The sequence below is a fragment of the Populus trichocarpa genome, chromosome 17 (assembly GCF_000002775.5).
Source record: "Populus trichocarpa isolate Nisqually-1 chromosome 17, P.trichocarpa_v4.1, whole genome shotgun sequence".
Lineage (NCBI taxonomy): Eukaryota > Viridiplantae > Streptophyta > Magnoliopsida > Malpighiales > Salicaceae > Populus > Populus trichocarpa.
In genome coordinates this window covers 12,797,800-12,814,873 of record NC_037301.2, presented here as the reverse complement: position 1 = coordinate 12,814,873, position 17,074 = coordinate 12,797,800, and the positions used below count along the sequence as shown (strand labels likewise).

The following is a 17,074-nucleotide window of genomic DNA, read 5'->3' as shown; positions in this document are numbered from 1 at the left end:
AAAATTATTTTTGATATCAGCATATTAAAATGATTTAAAAACACCAAAACATATTAATTTAAAATAAAAAAAAATTAATTTTTTTTTAAATATTTTCGAAATATAAACAAACGGGTGTTGGAGTCCTTGCTGCTCATCAAATCGTAGAAGACATCCAGCCCACCAGACCCTTAAATGGGCCATCTAAACATATACTTTCTAGGAGACCCTTCTTCCATTAAAAAAATAATAACAATAATAATTAAAATAAATAACTGGGGAGTCCTACACTTAATTATTTAATAAGGTCGCATAGTATCTTCTGTTTTAAAATGATTTTTAAAAATATATATATATTTTTAAAAAATATTAAATTAATTTTTTTTGTTTTGTTCTTGATAATTTTAATGTATTAATATAAAAAAATAAAAAAATTATTTTAATATATTTTCAAATAAAAATTACTTAAAAAAACACTACCTCACAGCAACAAACACACTGAGAAATAAATCAGGAGCAATGAAAATTTAGGGTAAAATTGGAAATTTGGAACATGAGCTAAAAGCTTCTAGAGGTCTCCTGTGAGGACACATCAAGGAACAAAAGGTGAAGGTTGATCATGAGGAGCATGGTTGGTTATTGGGCCCTTCCGTGGGCTTATCTGAAAGAAAGAGGCCTTTTTCTTTTCTTTTTCAATGCTCAAAAGGGACATCCATCCACTATTTAGCTGGATGGAACTGTCTTCCTTTCTTCAATCATGATTTTAAGGTGTGGACGGCAATTATGACTTCCTTTACTTATGCTTTACTTTTATGAATTAATTAATTTTATATATATATATATATATATATATATATATTCCTAGAGAGACAAGTTGTGTCATTTTTGGAAGCAGTTTCTGTGGGGGTAAAAGGAAAAAAATATGAGAGAGGACATTCTGGCCCTAGTTTGCTTATGAAGGAGCCTGGAAGAATTTCCAGATTGTGCATTTAAGCAAATTGATGGTGTCAGTCTGTCAGATCGTTTTACAAATTTTCAGATACAGGTTGAAGAAAATGGACAACAGATATTTTACCCTAGTTTGCTTATGAAGGAGCCTGGAAGAATTTCCAGATTTGTAGCAATATATACAGTACTGCATTGCTGATTGCATCACACAAAATCACACCCTTTTTGTGCTACAAAATTAACCCATCTCTTCTTTTACTCAGTGGATTCACCCCATTTCCTGCAGCTCATTTCAACTCTGTATCTGTGCCTTTGTGTGTAAACTGTGCTTTGCCTTGGACATGCTTGAGAACGAGAGAGCACTTGAAGGGGTTTTAGTAATCTCGATTATAGCATGATCTCATCACAATGGATTTTGAATTTTTCTGAGTAGTTTTTCTTTTAGTTCCTTTCATTTTTATAGCATGATCTCATCGAATAACTATCATGCTTAGATATAAGATTGGTACGAAGATCTGAATTTTAACCCATCCAGAATAATTTCACACTCTCACAAGAATTAAAAACTTGCAAGCTAATTATATATATATATATATATATATATATATATATCTTTTCTTAAAGTCTTGTACACGTTCATGGAGGTTTCTGCAAGAACAACCTCTGAAAAGCATTATACAATCTTATCATTATACTTGAAACTTCAACTGTCATTGCAAGCCCGTCGCTGGTTATCAGAAAATAAAATTTTGTGATGTTATTTGTAGCCAATGTGATAAGTATCCAGTTTTCTCTTTATTCTTTATCTAATAAATAATCATGGTGCTTATATGGAATTAATCAAGCATATATATTTTTTAGATATTATATATCATTATGATGCTTATATAGCGTGGAGTATCTTATCTTGATAAATAAATTAAAATTTTCCTTATTTTAGAAAATAAAATTTTATTTTGCTCAACATTATTTAGGAAAAAACACTCAAAAGTTGTTTCCAAACATCTGCATAGTTATAAAAGTTAAACCGGAACTCGGAATTTGAATAAATTAAAATTTAAAATAAAATAAAATAACTTGATTTAATTTTGTTAAAATTTAAGTCAACCCAGTAAAATTTTATCTAAACCTGATAAAAAAACCCTATTGTTTTTTTTTATATATGTACTTTAAAAAAAAATTAATCCCTGTTGGGGTTTGATCTCTGCTACGAGGGGAGATCCACCAATAATTATAGTCAAAGGCAACAATTTCTGAATCAATTAATTTGACTCCTTGGTCAACAGAATTTCCCATGGTGGACAAATCAGAAGGTGACATTTAAACTAAAATCTCCCCTTCTTGACCATATAGTCCTGCTCTTAATGACTTATCACAAGATATTTAATTTTCTTTTCAACTTAGAAAAAATCGAGCTGCATGATCCCTAGCGTTACCCCTTTTGTTAGAATCCCAAGAAAAACATTACTTTAATTGATATGATAATTCACAATAAAATTAAATATTGAATGTTGGGTAAGTGGATCCAATAGTAAGCTTATTAAATTGCTAAAGCAGTGTTGAAAATGCCTTGAAAGGCCCCTTCCTTGCACACAGAAGCTTCTTTCGCCATTAAAAAAAATGTTGTGCCTAACAAGAGGTGGACGTGCTTCCCAAAATCATTCTCCTTCTTTAGGCACAATGTGAATTAACTACTAATTACTGTCCTCTCATTGAGATTATGTTATGATATTTAGCGGCTCTGAGCGGCTAGACAAAGAGATTATATTGTTAAATTGGATTAACTTCTTCGTATTATATTAACGATGGTGTTGAATAGTATAAATTTAGAGAAAAATATATATATCTACGGCTGTAATTATTATAAAATCATTAGGTTGTTTTCTTCCCATCTGTCTTTTACTTAACATAGTAACCACAAGCAGCGAAAGGGAACAAAATTAGAAAAAGATCATGTTCATGTCTGTGTTCTGTTCATGGGTTTATGAATATAATTACCATTATCTTCTCTGAGGATAATGTGACGACGTCATTCCACTCAGATTAAAGCCATAACTTGGGGGATTGTGTTGAAAATTGAAGAATTTGAACTTACAGAATTCAGCCAAAGTTCCCTGAGAACTGTTCAGTATTTGGATTCTTGATAATTCCAGCATAGTTCAGAGGCCAGCCCGGCAGGCTCATGGAGAATTCAAGGTTTCGGTCATGATCTGAGTTTGTAAATGGTTGTTTTTTTAAATAATGTTGTTGGAGGATTTTTTTTTATAAAAAGTTTTTGAATAACATCATTTTAAAAAATTTTAAAAAATAATCAAGTCTCAACTAAATTTCAATTAGATTGCTCGGGTTTGACTAGGTTAATTCTATATACCTGATTTAAAAAAAATTTAGCTTGGTCTGAGAACCAAATCAATAAATAAGTTAGTCAACGATTTTTGTAAATATGATTTCTAGAAATGTAATCCTTGACCTTTTGTTTGGGAAGCAATTCTTTGTTTGATGGAAAATTGGCCTTTTAAAACTTTATACTCTTTGGATTCATTTATTTCGAGCAAAAAAATTATATGAAATATACTTTTCTAGACTATAAGGTTGATGAAAACTATTTAAAAACTATTTTCTTGGCTGTAAAACATTTTTTTTTATTAATTTATCAAGTTTTTTCAAAAAGGTGAATCAAACATTAAAAGTCTATAAAAATATATAATATTTTATGAAAAAACTTTTTATGTGAAACAAATGGAGTATTAATTATAATTTGATTGAGCTTTCTAACTAAAAACGAAACATAAAATCTTATTACGTTTCAAGAAATTGCACTTGAGTTTGTGGTTTAGTGGAGGAAAGGTCTTGTTTTCTTTCTCTGTATCCGGGTTCGATTCTTTTTGTGCATGTTTGTCATTCCTGCGGTGTTTTACTTGCCCACTGGGCTTGTAGGGTGTTCAGTGGGTCCATAGATTAATCGAGGTGCACGTAAGTTGATCCGGACACCCCGGGTTATCAAAAAAAAAAAAAAGAAATTTCGAAATCTCCTAATAAAAAATCAAATACATGATCTCTTGCTTTGACATCAAAAGCCACCTAAAAGAGAACATATTGCTGGTGATTTTGGGGAGAATTCTTCACTCGATTTTACTCAAGAAAAAGAGAACGAAGAACATGCAAGAGGAATTGACCAATAATTGCTAACCACATATTTCTCTAAAAGAAGAATTTATTAATTTATTTTGACCCCAAAGAAAATGCAACTGTCAATCTCATATATAGCTCCAATGGATTCCAACTTAATTTGGATGAACGATGTCATTTACATAGCGTTATTCCATTATATATGTAGGTATATTAATCATCAACCTTTATTCTTCAAGTCTCCTATCCCATAGATCATGTCCCCCCGGCCCTTTGAATATTTCTCCACCAATTCAATTGTCAAATATTACTTTTTATTAATTATTATTATTGTTGTTTTTTTACTATATTTAGAGGTTTTTTTCATGTAGAAAAAGGATTTAAAATAATAAATTTTGTTCCTTTGGAATCGGAATTATAAAAACAAGCTGTTGGGTTCTTACGACCTAGCTAGTGACAAAATGTAGATTATCCAGAGAGATTAGATAGAAAGAAAAGGTGATCTTTTTTATCTTCAACTGCCGTAGAAGTTTAAGCTTATAATTTTTTGGAACTAATTTGTGTGTAGTAAATCAATTCCATGCGTGTTTGGTATTGTGATCGATACAATGTATTTTTTAAAAATATTTTTTAATTAAAAATATATTAAAATAATTGTTTTTTTTATATAAACACTTTAGAATAATAATAAAAATACTAAAAAATATATAATTTTGATATTTTTTCAAATCAAACAAGTTTTAAAACATATTCATATATGGTTTTTAATACAAAAATAAACAATGTTTTAATCTATTAGCACAATAAATTTATTTTTATTTGGACCTTTTCATCAAAAAAAAAAAAATGATGGGTTATTTTTACAAAATTTAGCCACTAAATCCAAATCAATGATGAGATTTTATCATAAAATCAAATGGAATTTTTAATTATATTTATGAATAAATATCCATGTATATGATGCAAATCCCTACCATTAATTAAATTTAAAAATTCTGGTTTTACAAGTATATAAGATGGATCATATGCTCAAGAGCATATATATAATGATCAACATAATAGAATCCGACAAATTGATTATTTTAGTCCCAGATGAATTAGATTCCCTTAATGCATGGCAGTTAAAGAAGCCTCAACACATTAATGTATTGCTGTCTGCAAACCTGTCAGAAAATTAATGGTTTTGGTGAGTCCGTACACCTTTCTCATCGTTTCCCTTTCTGCTCTCCTTGGTTACAAATTAAAATTTCACTGCTTTCCTGATTTATAACCTGGTTGGAAGTCTAGGAGATATTACTTTATAATATAAATTTTATTTAAAAATATATTAAAATAATATTTATTTCATATTATTTTTAGTATTAGTATATATTAAAATGATAAAAAATATTAATTTAAAATTATATTTTTTAAAAATACAATCCAACCATAGCAATACCTAAATAAAAGTTCCTAAGGGGCGTAGCGTAATGACAAAAGACTTGAGATCTGTACAGCAGGTCTCGAGTTCGAGTCAGGACGTGCACCTCTTGTAAGAGCCTAAGACAGCCGAGGTTTTACTCGCTCATCTAGGCCCACAAAATACACTTTTTAGGGATGAGATTTCCTCGAATCCAAAAAAAAAAAAAAAACCTAAATAAAACCCCTATACACCTTTTTAATGGATTCTCATTCTCTTTTATTTTCTATGGGCTAACTTGCAAGTCCTTATTTTAGTTCAAAGCTTCCCATTTCACTTAAATTTAGCATATTTAGTTTTTTTATTTATTGGCTATGACTTGAAAGATATTAATAAAAGTAATATTTAATAATTTATTGTTATATTTTTTTTTAAATAATATTGTTTTTAAAAAAATAATAAACTCCCCGATAACAACAACACTACTTTAGAAACAGAGGTATTTTTTATTATTTAAAAGCAAAATAGTTACCACCATATGTTTTATCAAGGAAACAAGTTTACATGGTGTTTATTTTTGTATTATAATTTATTTTTTAAATTGTTTTTTCTTGAAGAAGTATTAAATGTATATGTTTTAAAGATTTTTTTAGATGGTTTTAATATATTAATATTAAAATAAAATATATATATATATATATATATATATATATATATAATATTATTTTAATATGTTTTCAATTGAAAAAAACTCTATAACACAATATCAAATAAACACTTAATCGAAAACTATTTATAAACAAAAAGCAACAACAACAAAAAAGTGTGGTTTAAAAGTATAATAATATATATCAAACATACACTAGGGTTTTTCTAATCCCACTATGCTTAAAAATAAAACACTCTTTAGTTGATTATGAGAGAATTAAGAGAAGATAGACATGCTTTTCTAATAATTAGCTTTCTCTTGTTTTTCTGAGATTGTGTGGATGTTCTTTCTAAGAAGAAGCAGTTCTTTGCTAAACATTTATATATACTTTTAAAAAATTATATTTAAAAATACTTAACTTATAATTAAGTATAGCATGGCCAAACGGATCTACATAATCCAATCTTTCTGCAAAAACCATCCTAACCATAATGAAAATCACAAATCAAGAGATTAATGCTCTTTCAGACCCATTAATTTAAAGCTAGGTTTGCTTCATTTCTAGATAGAAAATAGTACATAAATACATACATATGAAGGAGGTCTTGCTTTTAAAAAAGATAGCAACCCATTTTGCTTTACACAAATCCATGAAAGCAATCTCTTACATGATGGAACAAGCATTCACATTATCATCACTAAAGAGAGATACAATGTTGTCTTCAGGTGCATTTGAGGCTGGATAAGCTTGCACAACATTGCGAACATAGCCCGCGGGTGCCCTCTTGTCATAGGCACCGGAAACATAAGGATAGTAAACTAGATGTTGAGGGATATATGGCCAAAATTCAGCTACCTTTCCTGTGCTCTTCACTCTTCTTAAGACTTTGTTTGGATCAACATATCCACTAACCACCACCCTGCTTTGTTTTCTGATCACTTCCACCGTCTTTACTCCTGTATATGTATTGCAAAATTATATATACTTGCAAGTGTTTGCTAAAAAAAAAAAGGAGTGAAATAAATCGAGAACTACAATATTATTGCAGGTGGGTGAAGCAAGGAGAGATCGGATGGGATATTTACTAATTTTGCTATGCTCTTTAAGTTTTGTACTGGGGTTAGGTTGCCTTTGTTTCCCCTCCTTCTTTCAGTATATATCTCATATCAAGAACTTAAAATTTAATGGCATTTTCTTTTTGCTCTTTCTCCCCTTTTTTCAGTTTAGACTTTATCTGATTTTTAATTAATCTTCTAAGACAATAACCCTCTATCCATATGTACATGCATTCTTTGGTTTGATCCTGTCATAACATAAGCTGTGTAGTTAGATTGAACTGTCACTGTCAAAATTCAAAGAAAATATAATTTGAGCCAAAAAACAAAGAAAGAAAGATATATAGATTCTCTCAAGGTCACAACAGAGTCATTTGTTTCCGATTTCGATGATTGTAGATATCTAAACAAAAGATGCCTTTGTTTTTACTTGGAAAGCTTATATGCCCTTTTCATTATGTGATTGCTTTCTCTGATTACAAGGTTGTTCAGACCCATGATTCACTCGGACCAAAAAGTGAATCAACTTCAATGAATGAAACAAGAGGAGAGAGCTAGAAAGCAAAACCTTTCATGGAGGTGACAGCATTTTTTACTCTTCTTTCGCAGCCATCACAGTCCATCTTCACCTTGATCTCAACTGTCTGAGAAATATAACACAAGCCATCTTTTAAAGAAAGGAAATGGTCACAGCATAAAACATTTAACACAGCAAAAGATATATATATATATATATATATATATATATATATATAGAGAGAGAGAGAGAGAGAGAGAGAGAGAGGCTGCCTTCTCTTTTACAGACTATATATACACTTACAAAGAGAAGTGAAAAGGGTTGATAGCTAGCTAGGTTTAGAGAGTACCTGCATTGGTTTTCGTTTGCTTCTTGTGCTGGTGACAGTGCAAAAGTTGGAGAGGTAATCAAGAGCTCCCATTCTTGTTTCTCTTTATCAGAAAGCAAACTAGCTAGAGAGAGGGATATATGATATAGAGTAAGAGAGAGCATTGGGGTGTTTATATAGGAAGTTGCTTGCTCGTGTATAAGCAGCTGTGTGAAAAAGCAGTGTCCAGAGATTTTTTTTGAAAAAAAAGGAGAAAACAATACACTATAGGGGAAAAAATCTTGCCCACAAACCATGCTAAAGTGCCTAGAAATCATGAAGGGCAACAGTGCTTTTGGGTTTGATATTGATTTGTTTAATCTAGCTTGCAGGTTAATGGAATGAGAAATAATTGTAAAGTGCTTTTCTGTTAGCTTTCATTTTTTTTTTCAATGAGCGTGGCTTTGCTTTCCCAATTATCTTTATTAAATAATCCCCCAATAATTGTAACATCGGTTGATTCTATTCAAACTCCAGAGCTTGAAATATCAGAAGGAATTTCCCCCCCCTTTTGGGTTTTATTTCTAATTCTTTGGTAAAAGGGTGGGCAGGTCAATCTAGGCAATTCAAAACGTTGGTGTTTTAAAATTTCTTTTTAAAAAATAAAATAATGTTTTTAATATTTTTTTAAAATCAAATTAGTTTTTGATCCAAATTAAATTAGATTAATTTTTCCCAATCTAATTAAAAACTTAATCCAAATTAAATCTTGATTTAATAGATCACGAGTTTACCAGGTTAAATTTTTTATTTTAAATTCTGATTTAATAATGCTGATATCATCTATTGTTGTCCACAATGTGTCAAACTACATTGTAAATATAATACTAGATTGGTCGTTCGCGTTGCAATGTAGATTAGGTTAAATTTTTCTAACATTAAAAATATATAATTAAGTGCATTTTTAAAAAAGCAAGAAAAATTCAAGATTTAAGTCATTAACTCAATTAGGTAAAAAAGCCGATGCTTTTTATTTTATTTTTTATTTTTATTTTTTAATTTAATTTAATTAATGGATATACAGATAGGGGAGTGTGAAAAATAAGAGATATTAATATGGTTGTATAAATGTGAGGAATGAACATGCAAATAAAGCCATATTTATGATAATAAAAATTAAAATCCATATTTATGATGAAAAAAAATCCATACTTTACGTTGAAATTGACATATTTGAATTTCAAATTTCTTATGATTTACACAGTAGAGACTAACCAATGATTTTATTTTATTTTTCAACACATTCTATCAAATTAATTTCTTTTTATATAATTAGACAGAAAAAAGTTAAAAAACTATACTACTTTAAAAAATTAAATTGTTAGGTAAAATTTAAGAATGATTTTATATTATAAGGAGGGATGATGGCCTCCATTGTAAAGTCCAAAGCTCATTGAAGCTCTCAATAAACCAAATTTTTTTTTTTTATCAAAAACTCGAGCGAGACGAATCTATATCTTATGATCGTGAAAGCTCTTTCAGCAATTCCACAGGCAAAACAGCATCTAATTTCGTTATGGATTACCATCCAATATTGGAACTTCTTGTTTGAACATGGAAGGGCCCCAACACCCATGTCCTAGATACTATGCTCTTCATTATTGGACCTTTCTTCATGCTTCAGGACGCCACCTCAAAGCATCTCAAGTTCTGCAAGGACTTTGAAAAACAATAAAAAATCTTGCATGACATGAAAGGAGAACCATTTTCCAGTTTCTAATGCTTAGGTCAAGTTCATCTTTATTGTTTTTTTTTTTCTCGTTTTTTTAATCTATGATGAGAAATGCATCCTAACCACACAATCAATTCTCCACTGAACTGGAATAACATATTTGTATCCTTGACATATCTGTTTAATCACAATGAAATACATGCAGTTCATCAGTTAGAAAATATGTCCCCGCTAACATGGATTGAATGGCTGCTGGTTGATCTACTTGCCAATCTCATCCACAGCATTGAAACATTCATAATGCAAGCACTGACAAGGGCAATACACTCGTATTCAAACATCCATAATGCGAATATTTGATTACATTAAAATTAGCCTGAGGTTCTTTGCACTGAGCTAACAGATGACACCAGATTGGAGTTTTTGCTGTATGGCTCATATGCCATAAACAAAATCATTGGACTTTGAGATTAAATCCCAAAGAGATCTGTTTCTGCTTGCATCTATTGTCCAATCAATGTTAAGTTGGTACACTGAATTTCACAGATAAGTTCATGGAGAAACTCATCATTACATGTGGGACACTGAAGAAGAGGGTTCGAAATAGTGACACATTTATAAATTGTTGAATGATTCTATCCCAACAATAATATAACAAGGAAACTTTCCGAGGACTTCATTCAGAATAATTGCCTTACACAGCAAGTACCAATATAAAATATGAAAGAATAAATTATATCATGGAACAGTCAAACGGCCCTCAATTTTCTCCCGTCTTTCTTTTGTTAGTGTCTCTATTTTGAACTACCTTTTATCGAATTAAAAAAACAGAAGAAAGCTGAGCCATCTGAGCTCCCAATTGGGACAGTATCATATATTCAATTGAGCATATGCTAAAGAAAAGAATGAATGATGTGATCCAAAGAATTCACATCTTATAGATTACAATAACAGTTTCTAACCTTCGACTTGGAATACACTGAACAGCACAATGGAAACATATTCAATTGAGCCATCTGAGCTCCCAAGTGAAAAATCACCTATGATGCAATACAGCTCTTGTTTGAACAAAGTCGAAGTTTTGCATAAACATCAATAATCATTTTTGGTTTACATCAATGCAGAATGCATGGGATAAATAAAGTTTAGGAAAAAGCTATCTGTGAAAAAATTCAAGAAATCCCTACCTCTAGCCGAAATCTCAGCTTATGTAGTTTGTAGCCGTCCAGATTTAATGTTTTCTCTACTACAGTTTCTTCAGCTTTTGACCACGCAAACCATTCCAAAAGGCAGCTGCACGAAAAACCTTTTTCCCAGGAAGCTGGAGTTCCAATACCTGGTTGGTATACAAAAAGCATCAAAATCAGCAACTCAAAAAGGCTTGGGGCATGTGCATTTATCTGGACAAATATAACATGCCTTCACACCTGAACAATGTTTCAACTGTTAAAAGAGATTTTTTTTCCCATTTTACATTTTGAGGGGGAAAACCAGATTTTCTAAAACATTTTCTGGGATAGCACATAAAGTATAGTCTTAAAGAAAAATTGCAGATCAACAACAAAATAAATATATGATGACACGTAATGGCTGAACAGACCTCAAGCGCTGTAGACCTTCCACATGGAAACACCAACGAATCCTTCACATAAGTGATGTCATCCGCTTCATCACCCTGAACAATGCTACGGTCGCAAACTCTTGTAGTAATAATCTTAAGTTCTACAATATTGCGGCGATCATTTTCATCATCAACAATTGCTACTTTAGCCCGTGTCCCTGGCCACCCTGCAAATGCACGAACCTAAAAAGGTTGCATGTAATCACCACGCATTCATATTTGACAGGAAAAAGGAAAGGAGGGCTAACCTTATTATGGAGGACTGAAGCTTCTTGATCAAAGGATAACCATGACTCCTCAACAGATATCTGCATAGAGTAGAGAGCTTATAGGAAGCCTTATCACAGCTCTTTAAATTCTTGCAAGAGAGTATAGATGGGAATTCCATACTTCTTTCTAATTGATCCATTGCTGTTTGTATTTAGTCATAGTAAAAGGATTTCAAAACTAAAGTAACAGGAAGTGTGGGGGGATAACCTTTGGAGCCAAGGTAGCTTTGGAATCATCTTGGGGTTGAGCTTTTAACCTGGCTGATCCGTGAAGTATAGAAGGGAGCTCATGAATCAAAAGTTTAGATCCTGCGATCATTCATCAACAGAACTACCTGACTCAAAAGTGCATTCAATTGGGTGTTGCGATCCACAGCCCATAATTCAGCTCAGACAACATAATAAAGAAATCATTCTGGGAAAAATATGGAAGAGAGATTCAAAGAAAACATTGATCATACAAACTACTCACATAGAAGGAATAGCTATTGCATATCTAATCACGTGTAAAAACTAGAAATATTTACGAAGTGATTTCTTATCAATCAACTCAAGGAAGCCTTGTTTCATCTGCAAGGTTAAGCAATATAAATCCTATTTCACCATCTGCCACTACCTAAAACTATATTGTGCTTATGTTAATAACACTTGTGACTTTTTTGTTTCCTTTATTGTGTCATTTTTGTCTTCCCTTTATCTTTCATGTCTTCAACTCGAATCAATTAACTTTTGCTCTTGATGCATTACTAAACTTGTCATGCATAAAAAAATTAACACTCACAAAGTGAATTTTGATAACTTATAAACAAAGAAGAAAAAAACTTGACTATTGATATCATATGACTGTTATAAGTGCATCATACATGATGGATAAAGTATAATAATTTATTTTACATCATAAACTTAGTTGAATAATACAGAGTTGGGAATAATTACGAACTCGAATGAATGAAAAAATAAAGAGAGAAAAGAAAAGAAAAGAACTTAAATGACTATTGAAGTACAAATTTAAGATTGATAGATTGGCCATGAATAAGGAAGTAGTTACAATGATGATAAAATAAAATAAAAAGTAGAAATCAGAAATACCTTCCAAAAATAGCAATGCAAGTAAATCTGGAGCCTGCAAGCATGAACAAGATAGTCTTAAAACGCTCTGGAAGAAGGAATTACAAGTCAAGTTAAAAATTAACATAAAATAATTCTAATTCATTAACTGTTTCTTGAAAGGATGAGCTGACAGCAAAGACTAGAGTCAACATTGCCACCCCTACTTTGTTGGAGTACAAGTGCATGAAATAGAGAAAGATAAATGTCAGAGGAGACTGGTTTAAAACTCTGAAGGACCATTGTCTTGCACAATAGAGGCTTGAGCTACCGAGTGCAAGTGCATGGGTTTAACTGCAGCTACTTCATGCAAAAATGCTGAAGTTAGGACCGTACAAAACATCTATCTATAGATCCTGATTGAGCTGTGCCACCAGGAAGTGCACATGGACTCCATGTAGTTACCTAGCTAAGATTCTTAATGGAACATGCATATTTTTGCTAAAAGCTCTAGCCAATCCATCAAGTTATTTAATTGGGATATGAAAAAAAATGAAATAACAGATCCTAACTTCAGCCACTCTTAACGCAGACAAGCACCATCCATACCTTAATTTGATCATCAACTTCCAGAGTTTCATAGGCAATTACAGGTCCAGCATCGAGAGCACGAACAGTGAAAGCTAATGATACCCCAGTTTCCTTAGCACCATCCTAATGCAGAGACTCATAAATGCAATTGCATAGTCTGGGAGTAGATAAGCATTTGATACAAGAGTTATTCTATTTCTTCAGAAAATTTAACAAGAATAAGTTTGAAGAATACATATGAGCCATTAGATCAATGGGACACACCATTGGTCCCATATTAAAAACTATCCAACGGGTCACAATCTTCTAGAGACTTTATTCTTGTCGTTTATTCTTGTTAAATTATCATTTCTCTTAATAAAATTAATATGGATCGCCTATAAAATAAGGAACCTGCAATGCTCTTTGAACAGGAGCAGCACCACGGTAAAGTGGCAGAAGACTTGGGTGTATATTGACCGTCCCTGAGAAATAAAAGTTCAGGTGTGAGTAACTGCGAAGATAAACTTTGAGATTTCTATGTTAAAGCTATTGCTTGATCCTTAGTATCAACTAGTTTAGATTTTACAAATGATTGCTGTTGTATCAAAATAGATATATTAGCAAAGAGGATTCCTAAACTACCCAATATTTAGGCAGGCTAATACTGTGCCTGATTTTTTAAGACAAAAATGTTCCTCATGTCCCCTGCATGAAGATATTTCAATTGAGGATAAATTTGTGAGTTCAAAGCATTTGCTATCTTGAGGTTGCAATTCCTCTCCAGTGAGAACCTTTAACCTATGGAATTTACCAGCCATATATTATTTTTTTCATATTAAACATACATCTCTCCTCAAGCATAAATAATTGCTTTCCTATTAGATATTTTATTATTTTTGGTTTCCCTTTTGTTTCTTATTTCATGAATTTTTGTTCGCATGAGAGGGAGAGAGATATTCTCTTCCACCATCAACTAAATCATGCTCTTAAATAGGGGTTACTTCATCATTCCCTTTATTCACATCTCTACAAAAACCAGACATGAGGGTATTTTTATCTTAAAAAACTGGGCACTGTGCTATTAGGCAGGTTAGTGATTAACTTAAACAACAGATTGAGACCAACATATATGTGCACTGCCAAATACTGAATTACATTATTCATCTGGCCACTAGCTTTGTGTCAAAAGGTGGACTCCAATAGCCTTCATTAGTGATTGCATAACTCTAGTCTCGTCACTAGCTGAAAAGCTTGAAGCTACTGATTAGATTAAGGACCAAAATTCAAATCTATTTGACTATGATTATTTGAGCTTATGAGGACTCAAGTCTAAGGATTCATCTTTTCCATATTATTGCTTAATTTGGGCAAAAACAGACCAATCATAAACATATTTTCTTAAGCAGAATGCACTAGACCACTAACCAAGTTCAGTTAAGAAAGTGGAAAACCTGATGATAAACATTAATTTCCCTGTTTCTGCAGTAGTATATGTTAAAGCTACCAACTGCCTTCCGTTCTCTAGTATTTGAACATTAAAGATACCAAAAGGAGGCACAACCAAGTGTGAGGGAAATAAACAAGACAGGCATCAATAAAAACAGGAGGAGAAAATGAAAATCTTAGCAATCTCAAGCTTAACATTTTTTTGCATCAAATGGCTACTCTTAAGACTAGAATTTAGGGATGACAATTTCATTCGAACCTGATAGATACCAACCCGAACAGACTCGAATGGGTGGGTTCTACCCGAAGGATAATGGATAAGATATGGATATTATTAAACCCGACCCAAACCTAACCCGAGATATATACATTAGTATCATATAGATATATACATGTAAAACATATATATTTTTTAACACACACATTACTATTTTATTTTATTTTAAATTGATTGATAGGGTATGGATACCAGATATCTACATTTCTTACCTGTTTGATAATGGATAGAGCATGGATATAGTAGAAACTCGACCCCTGACTACCCATTGCCATCCCTACTAGAACTTGAGCTCCCACAATTGAACCATATAATGCCCACAACCCCAAACTTATATAATAAAAACATATATATGCAAATTCATTTGGTCAAAGAAACAGCTAACCTATATTCCTCTATGGATAAAATGGAAATTAAATCTACAAAAACAGCATACCGCATGCACTAAAAAAAATATGAATTTTCATCATGGAAATACCACAGCTAAGTAAGAACTTGAGCTCCCACAATTGAACCATATAATGCCCACAACCCCAAACTTATATAATAAAAACATATATATGCAAATTCATTTGGTCAAAGAAACAGCTAACCTATATTCCTCTATGGATAAAATGGAAATTAAATCTACAAAAACAGCATACCGCATGCACTAAAAAAAAATGAATTTTCATCATGGAAATACCGCAGCTAAGTAAGAACTATTGTCCAACTGACACACATGAGATGTTGATTCCAGAAGTAGCAAAGAAACAAATTTCTCAATTTTGTTAGCAGAAAGTATATCTCACTAACCCATTGGTGGAATATTGAGAAACTTGGTTGGTAAGATATTCCCATATGCTGCTGTAATGCAAAGTTCAGGCTGCAATGCTCTTAGAGTGGACAAAAATGTATCCTACACAGAAATAAAAGTATATGAATTCTCTGCGAATAACAGTTCACTTATTCCCATGTTCCAAAAAATCAGTTAAGTTCAATGACAATGACAAGGACAAACTACTAAATAGAAAAGATAAACTTGTCAAGATCTTCCCAATTTGTTTAGTTATAATCGTAAACATCTGTCAATGCAATGCACTCACTTCCATGGTGTTTCAAATGATAAAAATCTATAATTTTCCAATGAGTACGACCCCACTTAATTGCAGAAAACAGTATTTGTAGCTCTTGGATGATGAAAACCTATCAGACTGCTAATTGGCAGACTCATCCACATAAGTTGCAGAATTGTAAAGGAGAACAGCAGGTAAAGTAAGAAAATGACCTAATACAGAAAATTCTTGCTGGTAGCATGCAAATTGCAAAAAAAAAACAAATTCCCAAACAAAAACCACTAAAATTACCTCTCCAGCTCTTTCAGGTGTGAAAATAAGATCAGAAGGGAAGCCTGTATCAAGAGCAAACTCAGCAACTGGTGAAGGCATTAACTTTTTACCCCTGTCTCTTCTTGCAGGTGGCTGTGTAACAATAGCTGCCACCTAATAACAAAACAAAAACATGCTCTCACTAAATTGCACGCCACATCCCCTTACAACTTCCAAAAGAAGCAAATCCCATTAACACAAATCCACACAAAAATATCATCTTTCTCATTTTTAACCAAAACCCAGATAGAAACAATTACAAAAACATTATAAGGTAACAAAAAGATTGGATTTTGACACAAGTACCTCAAAGAGAGAATTGGGTGCTTTAGATGCATTGAAAAGAGCATCAAGAACAGTAGCAGCCACCTGAAAAGGAACCAACCAAAATCACAGTTCAGTTCCCATTATGAAACAGACACAAGTAAGGGAATAAATGCGTTTTTTAGTACCTGAGGAGAACCCAAGAAGACAAGGGGTTTCTTCTTTGAAGAAGTAGAAGATGCTGCTGTTACTGCAGTTCTTGTTGAGTTGAAACAGAAGAAACGGCGTAGCATTAATGAAGAATTCATGCCGTTTCCGCTGTCTCTCCTTCTGCTTCAACGGCTACTCTATTGAGGTTTTAGAAACTTTTTTTTTGCTCTGTTGCTGCTTATCCATCCACTGCCCAAGCCACCATGGGTTGAAATTCTTTCAGTTGATTATTGCCTCTGTAGCAGGCCTAGCCCAGTTAGATTTGGGCCTCTCTGCTTTATGTT

The 17,074-nt window shown here is 32.1% G+C and overlaps 2 protein-coding genes across 3 annotated transcripts; both read right to left on the bottom strand.

The window, feature by feature from the left end:
* Positions 1 to 6,641: 6,641 nt before the first annotated feature.
* On the bottom strand, positions 6,642 to 8,195 carry LOC18099404 (heavy metal-associated isoprenylated plant protein 21). The gene is made up of 3 exons (XM_006383286.3): positions 8,027 to 8,195; positions 7,729 to 7,804; positions 6,642 to 7,061 (listed from the first exon to the last, which is right to left on the bottom strand). Exons 1-3 carry the CDS (start codon positions 8,096 to 8,098, stop codon positions 6,769 to 6,771), a joined length of 441 nt encoding a protein of 146 aa, XP_006383348.1. The 5' UTR covers positions 8,099 to 8,195; the 3' UTR covers positions 6,642 to 6,768.
* A 2,369-nt stretch (positions 8,196 to 10,564) lies between these two features.
* Positions 10,565 to 16,997, bottom strand: LOC18099405 (uncharacterized). Of its 2 annotated transcripts, none has more exons than XM_052448198.1 (11): positions 16,769 to 16,997; positions 16,623 to 16,685; positions 16,296 to 16,430; positions 15,745 to 15,847; positions 13,638 to 13,708; positions 13,263 to 13,367; positions 12,696 to 12,762; positions 11,815 to 11,915; positions 11,586 to 11,645; positions 11,317 to 11,520; positions 10,565 to 11,052 (listed from the first exon to the last, which is right to left on the bottom strand). In XM_052448198.1, the coding sequence occupies exons 1-11, from the start codon at positions 16,886 to 16,888 to the stop codon at positions 10,963 to 10,965; spliced, it is 1,119 nt and encodes a 372-aa protein (XP_052304158.1). In that variant the 5' UTR covers positions 16,889 to 16,997; the 3' UTR covers positions 10,565 to 10,962. The 2 variants fall into 2 exon arrangements, with proteins under 2 accessions (XP_052304158.1, XP_052304159.1); XM_052448199.1 differs by having other exon boundaries at positions 12,696 to 12,729; positions 16,769 to 16,993.
* Between the last annotated feature and the right edge of the window lie 77 nt (positions 16,998 to 17,074).

Bases quoted from the DNA above. Each gene is read 5' to 3' on its own strand.
- LOC18099405 (XM_052448198.1), bottom strand. From the start codon at position 16,888: ATGAATTCTTCATTAATGCTACGCCGTTTCTTCTGTTTCAACTCAACA. The intron at 11,916-12,695 runs GTATTTCTGATT...GAATGATCGCAG, and splicing joins TGCATTGCTATTTTTGGAAG to GATCTAAACTTTTGATTCAT. The intron at 11,521-11,585 runs GTTAGCCCTCCT...CAACCTTTTTAG, and splicing joins CTTCAGTCCTCCATAATAAG to GTTCGTGCATTTGCAGGGTG.
- LOC18099404 (XM_006383286.3), bottom strand. From the start codon at position 8,098: ATGGGAGCTCTTGATTACCTCTCCAACTTTTGCACTGTCACCAGCACA. The intron at 7,805-8,026 runs GTACTCTCTAAA...TATATTTCTCAG, and splicing joins GCAAACGAAAACCAATGCAG to ACAGTTGAGATCAAGGTGAA. The intron at 7,062-7,728 runs GTTTTGCTTTCT...ATACATATACAG, and splicing joins TGCTGTCACCTCCATGAAAG to GAGTAAAGACGGTGGAAGTG.